The following is a 9,164-nucleotide window of genomic DNA, read 5'->3' as shown; positions in this document are numbered from 1 at the left end:
TTCAAAAACTGTAGTAAGTTTTATCTACAAATTATGATATCAAGGAATTGTCCCTTTTGTAGGTGTGTAAATGGTATTGAGGATATATATATATATATATATATATATATATATCCCAAAATATTTAAGTATAAAGGAATGATGTAGAGCAGCGGTTCTCAACCTGTGGGTCGCGACCCCTTTGGGGGTCAAACGACCCTTTCACAGGGGTCGCCTAAGACCATCAGAAAACACATATATAATTACAGATTGTTTTTGTGATTAATCACTATGCTTTAATTATGTTCAATTTGTAACAATGGAAATACATCCTGCATATCAGATATTTACATTACGATTCATAACAGTAGAAAAATTACAGTTATGAAGTAGCAACGAAAATAATTGTATGGTTGGGGGTCACCACAACATGAGGAACTGTATTAAAAGGCCGCGGCATTAGGAAGGTTGAGAACCACTGATGTAGAGGGTTTGCTTCAAAATGACATGACAGACAGAGGCGGGGTGGACAGAAGACTGACCTTCTACACTAATAAAAGAGAAAGATGCAAATTGACTGTACCTTCACGATGCCCACCAGCCAATCAGGAGAATGCAAATTAACCCAACAAAGATGGTGGGTTAATTTGCATACATAGGCACCAAGCAGTGGGGGTGGGGAGGGTGGGACGCTTGTGTTGTTGCCATGGCGACGACGCAGGCATTCAGCACAGCTGCACAGCCCCAGACGCTCCAGGCCTCTGGGCAGTGTGGGAAGGCAGAAAGGTGGCTCCGGCTGGAGCGAAGGTGGTGCCGGCAGCCAAGGGAAGGAAGGCCTATTCTTGCAGGAATTTTCGTGCATCGGGCCTCTAGTGAGTTAATAATTGAAGTCGAGTAGTGGGTATCTGGGTGTTCTTTATACTTCACTTTTAAAAACTTTTATTTGTGAGATTTTTTTTTCCATTCAAAAGTTTAAAACTCAGAGGAAACAATAAATGAAAACAAAAGACTGTAACTTAAACAGACTTAATCCAAAAAAGGAGAAAGTATGTGGTACTTGTGTTGGGGACAGTAGTGAAATGCACATAAGTGTTCCGTACACAGAAAACCCTACTATGTACGAGTTTGATTTGGGGCAGGGGGGTCCTGGGTGCTGCTTTAAGTGCGTGACCCACTGAGGATGACGGGCCACACCCGGTCGGTCAGGGCTGAGCACTCACATGCGCTTTCCACCTTCCAGCTGCCTCTGCTCTGGGTGCTGCCTGGTGAGGGCTCAGCCTGTCCACACTGGGCAGACCTCGCTACTCCTGCAGAGTATGAGTGCGCCCGGGGAGCTACCGCAGGGACGGAGAGCGCTTGACTTTTTAACTGGAAAGGAACATGCTATCCTTTCATAAGCTGAGCAGCCAAATCATGTTTGAGAGAACGGGCGTCTCAGGCTGTGCGTGTCAGCGCCAATAACTCAGTGATGGTCTGCTTGGGTATCGGTCAAATGGCTCCTCTTCACAGTTTTTCTGGGCAAGTAATTCAGAAAACTGACGGGGAGGCTGCTGTAGGCCATACTGCCTCCCTCGTGGACACTGCCATGACAAGGCAGCTTTATTTCTTGTGTGACAGTCTTGCCAGGGCCCCTTCGTGGGAGGCCAGCAGGCTGTGCGGGTGGAGCACCGCCGGGGCACTGCATAGCCACCCCAGGGTCCCTGCTTCCCTTCCCTTAGGCTTTCCGCTTCCTATGACGGAGCAACTGTGTGTGTGGAGCTAATGAGGCAAACATGAGCTGGGGCAGCGAACACTGCACGTTAGCCCCCTGGCACTGCTTACCTTCACGTCCACATCACCGAGACAGGCACCTAGAAACGTGGCGAACGAGACAGACCTCCCTTGTAGGTGAGACAGTGAAAATTTTGGCCTCTTTATTGATCACAGGTCATAGATTTGGCTTAAAAAACCCACACGATTAAGAGTCATAACTAACTACTGGAAAGCTACTTTCCTTTCTGACTGCTAAAGGCTCGCACAGCCGGCTTCCTGGGCACACAGCCGTCTCGCGTCGGTCCCACGAAAATGTTCGGGTAAAAAAAACAAGAAGACTTTCTCATCACAGACGCCCCTCCACTTATCTAGTGGGCACGCTGCCGTCTGGTTTGCTGGGTGCCGTTCGCATTCTCATCACATCCATAAAGTCTAGAAACAAGGCGAGAAAGTGGCCCGAGTGCCAAGGCTGCCGGTGGCTCTTGCTATAAAATAGTTGCTCCTCTAATTGAAGACCTTAAAAAGTGGCAGGAATTGCAGGTTCTTCTTGATTTCAGGAGAACTTCCCAGAAGGAGGTGGAGGGCCAAGAAACCCACCTGCCTGCTTGGTGGCAGCTCGCGAAGGGGCAAGGCCGAGAATCTTCTGGATGTTCTGAGGAAAAAGGAATGAAAGCGGGCTTTAATACGAGCCACAGAAGTGCCTTCCACAGACCCACAGGAAGAGATGCCCCAGCTGAGAACGCCCTCATGACCACCAACAGGAGGGCCGCTCTGTGTTGTGAAACCTGCAAGGCGGTGGGGATCACAAAGCCTCTGGCCAGGCCGGACTTCAGCCCACTAACCAAAGAAGCTGCTCTGTCAAGTTCAGAATCGCAAAAAGAGGTGATTTTCTGTTTTATTTTTTTACTAGAGGCCCGGTGCATGAAATTTGTGCACTCTGGGTGGGGGAAGCCCCTCAGCCTGGCCTGCGCCCTCTCACAGTCCGGGAGCCCTTGGGGGATGTCCAACTGCCGCGGAGGTGGGAGAGGCTCCCACCAATGCTGCGCTCACCAGCCGTGAGCCCGGCTTCTGGCTGAGCAGCTCTCCACCTGTGGGAGCGCACTGACCACCAGGGGGCAGCTCCTGTGTTGAGCGTCTGGCCACTGGTGGTCAATGTGTGTCATAGTGACCAGTCGTTTCACAATTTGGTCAATTTGCATATTAGCCTTTTATTATATAGGATTTTTGTTTTTTTCATCCTTACCTGAGGACACTTTTCCATTGATTTTTAGAGAGAGTGGAAGAGAGAGGGAAAGACAGAGAGAAATATTGATGTGGGTCTGCTGCCTGGACTTAGTCTAAGCGGAAACGGAAATACAGTGGGGCCTTGACTTACGAGTGTCCCAACTAACGAGTTTTTTGAGATACCAGCTGTCTCTCGGCCGATTTTTTGCATTGAGTTGATAGAGTAATTTGAGTTGACGAGCTCAGTCTCAGAACGAATTAAACTCGTAAGTCAAGGCCCCACTGTATTCCGATTCAATTTCTTCAAAAGAACAAGAGAACTGAGAATCCTGCCAAGAATCCTGAGCCAGAACCCTCCTGGGTTTTGAGCATGGCCTCTCAGCTTTCTCAGATCCTCACTTACACCTGATTCAATAGTTTTTTATGAAACTCATACTTATTAAACTAGTTCTCATAAAAATGACTATTTTATACTCAGATTTCATCAATTAATATAACATTAAATTAAAGTACATGGATCCATCAAGTAAACCAGTATAAACAGTTTGGGGACAGACACAATCATGGAAGACAATGACTCAATTGTGGGAGAGTCAGGGGTAGGCGGGCAGACTCCCGAGTGATCCTGGGGGCACGGCGTGACAGTGTGACGGGGACTAATGGGGATTCTTCTGGAGGGGCGGGAGGGGCTTCGACGTGGAGAGTCAGTGAGCGTCAGGTGCTACAGTTCTAGAAGAGGGTGCTATAATTCCGCTCTTCCACTCCTCACTGGACAGTCCCTGAGGGCCAGCTGTGCGTGAGGCACTGCAAGAATCCCAGAGCCAGCGCCCTGACCTTTCATCTCTAAGAATGCTGACCCATGCAGAAGTGTGTATATCTGAGATAACCCGTCAGATTACAACAGAGTGTAACAGAATATGAAGGTAACCTTAAGAATTCTTGAATTATATTGACCGTGAATACTTCACTGATAGATTTATTCACAATACTATCGCTCATGTTTTACATTAAAAAGAAATCTGGAAACAAGTTAAGAAAACAAGTCGTTTGTAGATCGGGCTACTTCTCCTTAGTAAATCTGGAACACGTTTGTACTATTTTCATAATAAAAATAGCTCCACGTGTCCACCTCTATAAAATCCATTGGCAAAGCAATGAGAAGACCCAAAATGCAATGTCATCAATTTCCAATTGCTTTTAATTAGTAAATATTTACCCACCACCTACAATGTACCTAGGGTTAAGCAAGGCATTATGGGAAGTTACTTTAAAGATAAAATTTGAAATAATAAGACATTACCAGATTGGCTCCTGATAAACACACTTGTCAACAAACACGATGATACAGTCTAGACCAGCCGTGGGCAAATTACGGCCCGTGGGCCGGATCCGGCCCGTTTGAAATGAATAAAACTAAAAAAAAAAAAAAAAAAAAAAAAGACCGTACCCTTTTATGTAATGATGTTTACTTTGAATTTACATTAGTTCACACAAACACTCCATCCATGCTTTTGTTCCGGCCCTCCGGTCCTGTTTAAGAACCCATTGTGGCCCTCGAGTCAAAAAGTTTGCCCACCCCTGTCCTAGACAAAACACGCCTCCCTGCTTGGTTATTCTGTAGAGATGGGGGTCAATTAAGTGAGTCGTTATCATTTAGAGATAAAGGCCAGTCAAGCCTCCGATGCCCTTTAAGTTACGAGTTGACTGTGATCTACAGAAGACGACGGAGGCTGTTCCGTGAAGGGGCAGCAGGAAGGAAGGAAAGAAGACAAGTGGAAGGAGAGGCACAGAAGGCATCCTACTCTGAAGGGCAGACGGCTGACAGTCTCATTTACGAAGTGGAAACATAACCGGCGGTGGAACTCGAGCGCTGCTCCAGACGGAACAGCCTACCGGGACCCACAGAGCCACAGGACGTCAGAGCCCAGGCCTGCAGGGAAGGAACCCCAGGCAGCCCTGTACTCCGTTCTCCTTCTGACTCTTGCTAGGGCCCCGTTGGGGACACTAAAGTGAGTTTATCAGTGCTCCAGTACTCAAGTGTTTGTGTTTTAATACAAATTGCTCTGCAAGAAAACAAAACAAAACACAAACTGCTCTGCAATTTCCTTTAGGGAAGTTCCAAACAGTCTATTTAAATTCCTAGGCTGTACTCTCACCAGTGACCCAGGTCTCAGGACTGTTTTTCCTGGACAGGAGTCCCCTGCTCCCTGTCCGTGAGGTCTCTTCCTGTGAAACACGTGAGGAACTCGCCGAGGGCCTGCAGAGGCAAGAGGCCCAGGTGCAGGGCCAGCGTCACGCTCTTCGCCACCGTGGTAGCAACAGCCTACATCTCTGTGCACATTCAAGTTTACAATTAGTTCTAAGGACAGATGTGAGTCCTCAGTCGTCCTCACCTTAGAGATGAGAAAGTGGAGGCAGAGAGAAGCCACACGTCAGGAGAGAACTGACCGACCATCCAAGCCCAGCTGACCCGGTGAAGGCACTGCTCTTCAGCAGGTCTGGATCTCAGCAATAAAAGCCCTGCAGCAGCCTGGTCTGTTTTTGTTGTTAATCCTCACCTAAGATATTTTTCCATTGATCTTTTTTTTTTTTTTTAGAGATAGTGGAAGAGAGGGAAAGACAGAAACATCAATATGACAGAAACATATTGATTGGTTGCCTCCTGCACAAACCCTGACAAGGGCCCCAGCCGGGGAGGAGCCTGCAACCAAGGTTCATGCCCTTGACCGGAATCAAGCCCGGGACTCTTTGGTCCTCAGGCCACGCTCTATCCACTGAGCCAAACTGGCTAGGGCCTGGCCTATTTTTTTTTAAGTCACAATTTTGAAGACTATGCATGAGCACACCACTGTGAACCTAAAATTGCTCTAAACACAAGGTCTATAAAAAATACATATGAAGACTGTCAGAATATACAGAAAATAAAGTTGTATTAATAACAGTTGTATACCCTTTTCTTTTTTTTTTTTCTTTAATGTGAAAGAAATGTAATTTATTTGTCAAATCAAAGGCTCCCTGGCTGTTCAGAGGCTTCTCAGCGCAACACCCTTGCCTCGGGCAGAGCAGGGTCCTGGTGACTTGCCGTGAGTATGCTTGTGCATATCTTACTGAATCCTCACTTCCGGACCCTGGGCTGTCTGCCCGTGTGGGCCTATGTGCTAGAGTGCTCCCTTTGTGGGCATTTCAGTCTGCAGGCAGCGTGCATGCATGTATTTCAGTCCACAGGCAGTGTGCATGCATGTATTTCAGTCTGCAGGCAGTGTGCATGCATGTATTTCAGTCCGCAGGCAGTGTGCATGCATGCGTATGTGTTGGGCACATGTCCATACGCCAGTGGCTCCAGCACCTGTGTTCATACCCTTACGTGCAGGCCTGGCTGGGTGGTTCTGGGTGGTGAGCCCATGTGAAGATGCAAAGGAGATGCAGATGTGGGGCTGGCAGAGGAGACCCCACAGAAAGCCCGTTCAGGGTGCCCAGACCACACAGAATCTGAGGGAAGCCGCTGAGGGCTGGAGCCCCAGGGCATGGAGGGCCAGGAAGGCCCAGGTCTATTGAGCTCAACCTCACTAGAGGCCGTGGGGGGCTTCAAGAGACCAGTGCCTCTCTCCCTCAATCTGGGCAAAGGATTGCCCATCATAGCCCCTTATTTGCGTATCCTGGGCCACCTTTCTCCAGCTGAGCAGAGGCTGGCAGCTGGCTGGCTGGGGAGGGGGAAGGAGGCATGGTGGGGGGAGAGGGAGGGTGCAGAGGGGAGGCTGAGGGAAAGGAGGGCCTGCCCATTACCTTTCCGAAGAGGCCAGCAGACAGCAGTGGTTGGAACCCCTGGGGTTCAACCCGAAGGCAGGCCTCACCCACCAGCTTGGAATCTAATCTGCAGACAGGTATTGGCTGGGGCTCTGGGGACACAGAGCACAGGGATGAGGTGGGCTGAGGGCAGGGCAGAAAGGGACAGGTCTCCTCACCCAGAATGGAGGTGCATACTCAGTGCTTACAGGGCCCCGGGAAAGAGTTAGGCTCCCTCCCTGTAGCTGCTGCAAAGCAGGGCTGGCTCCCGGGTCCAAAGATGGGGCTGAGGAGCTGGGAGGGGCAGAGGGGGCTATTCTCCACAAGAAGTGAAGTGGGGGTGGGGGAGCACAAGAGGGTCTTGACCGCCCCTCCCTTACCCCTCCCCGCCCTTCCCTAGCTACTGCTTCTCCTGGTCCTTCCTCTTGCTTGTGTCTCCATCCAGGTTCCCCTAAGGTGGCCCAGCTAACCAGCCTATCTTCAGGCCCCTGGGACCTCTGTGTGCCTGGCTCTCCTCTGCCATGCACCTGCTGCCTCCTTCCTGGGATAGGCGGGCAGCCTGCCTGGGTTTCCTCCACCTCCCGCTTCCCCTCCCAGGGAAGCAGCAAGCTTCCCGGTTGTCCAGGAACAGCCTGTGCGTAATTAACATTCTGGGCTGCTGGGTGTGCAGGCACCGCGTGTGCAGGAACTGCAGGGATCCCTGCTCCATATCCCGCCTCTTTCACTCTCTCGATGCGGTGTGTGTGGATTCACAGGCGGGCTTCCTTTCTGCATCTTCCTCTTCTCTCTGTTACCTCGCTCCTGTCCTGCTCGGCCCAGGCTCTGTCTCCCTCCTGTTCTCTGCTCTCCAGCTGCCTCTCAGGCTTTTATTGCTGAGTTTTTTCACTTCCTGTTTCTCTTCCTGGTCTCCGCCTGCCTCTTTCCCTCCAAGTGTCTGATCTTGCGTCCCGTCCCTCGCTCCATCTCCTGTCTCCCTCCAGGTCTTGCTCTGTTACTCCGTCTCCATCCCTCTCTCTCTCTCTCTCTGCACCTCACCCACCCCTCTTTTTCTGACTGCAAATGTTCAACTGCATGAAAAAGGCCAAACCCCATGTGCCTGGCAGTGGAAAGTAACTTTGCAACCTGGGAGTGCGGCAGACCCTGCATGGAACAAAAGACTCCCAATTACTGCCTCTCCGTGCTGGGCTGACGGCCCTGAACAAAGAGGAGTTGCAGGCAGGAGAGGGAGAGAGGCCTCCCTGGAGCTGTGGGTGAGGGTGAGGCGGCAGCAGTGAGCCCGCCCTGAGCCCCTCCTCAGCCCCAGACACTCCAGGGGCCGTGCTCACCTCTGCTCACCTGCCTCCAGGCCCCTTAGCTTCTCCCAGAGAACGTTGATGCTTTTGTCCACTAGGGACCTCCCCCGTCCCCCCCACACACACACTCACACTCACACTCACACCTAGACCATAAGAATCCCACCCATCAAAGCCCCATGTTTCCCAGACACAGCTCCGGTCACGGCCAGGGGTCGGGAGGTCAGCTCAAAGCCTCCAACTTCCCTTCCGATCTCAGTGAGACCCCATCACTCAGAGCTAATCTGAGCTGTACTCTGTATACCCTTTTCTTATTCCTTGTCTCCAACTTTTTGAAATATCGCTGAACAGGATAATTTAAAATGAAGACAAGTATTTCTAAGCACTGCACATGATCTTATTTACACCCTCACAACTCCATGAAGAGGCTTTCTATTACCCTGGTGTGCAGATAAGCAAAAGGCACTGCTGTCTGTCAGCATTCCCTGAGCATCCCCCTCCCCCCAGCATCCCCCTCTGAGCATTCCCCTCCCCCCAGCATCCCCCCTCCCCCCAGCATCCCCCTCTGAGCATCCCCCTCCCCCCAGCATCCCCCTCTGAGCATTCCCCTCCCCCCAGCATCCCCCCTCCCCCCAGCATCCCCCTCCCCCCAGCATCCTCCTCTGAGCATTCCCCTCCCCCCAGCATCCCCCCTCCCCCCAGCATCCCCCTCTGAGCATCCCTCCCTGAGCCTCCCTCCCTGAGCACCATGCTGTGTGGCAGGGACTTGAGGGCATGCTACCCTCTACATCTTGCAGTTCCTCCTCCATGAAACTTGTCCTGACTGTGGAGCCACGCCCCTCCATGCTCCTCCTGGAGGCCATTTTTCAGGCCTACTTAATTAGAAAGATTGAGTCTAGGAACATGAATTCTGCTAGAAGACAGGTGTTTTAACATATTATAAAGATGATATAAAGTAGAAGAACACTACTAAGCACAGGTTTAGAAAAATATAGAACAATTCTTTTGACTTTCTGTCCAGTCCTGTGTAACAGGGTACAACTGAAGAGTGTGTGTCACAAGGAAAAGCATTTCCTGTAATCACACCTTGTATTGGCAGGAAACCCAGAAAATGCCACTGCAGGATCTGCGCTC

At 50.5% G+C, this 9,164-nt stretch overlaps 1 protein-coding gene across 1 annotated transcript in view; it reads right to left on the bottom strand.

Annotated features, from left to right (window-relative positions):
- Window positions 1-1,860: 1,860 nt before the first annotated feature.
- Window positions 1,861-9,164, bottom strand: part of TMCO1 (transmembrane and coiled-coil domains 1) — a 29,716-nt gene continuing 22,412 nt past the window's right edge. The window contains exon 7 of the mRNA XM_070396120.1: window positions 1,861-2,383. Coding sequence (XP_070252221.1) covers window positions 2,285-2,383 — 99 coding nt within the window. The 3' untranslated portion in view covers window positions 1,861-2,284. The remainder of the gene's footprint in view (window positions 2,384-9,164) is intronic.

Source organism: Myotis yumanensis, unplaced genomic scaffold, assembly GCF_028538775.1.
Source record: "Myotis yumanensis isolate MYYU_CA2020_CCGP unplaced genomic scaffold, mMyoYum1.0.hap1 SCAF_17, whole genome shotgun sequence".
In the NCBI taxonomy this organism is placed as follows: Eukaryota; Metazoa; Chordata; class Mammalia; order Chiroptera; family Vespertilionidae; genus Myotis; species Myotis yumanensis.
The sequence above is the reverse complement of the archived record's forward strand: the minus strand, read 5'-3'. Positions and strand labels throughout refer to the sequence as shown.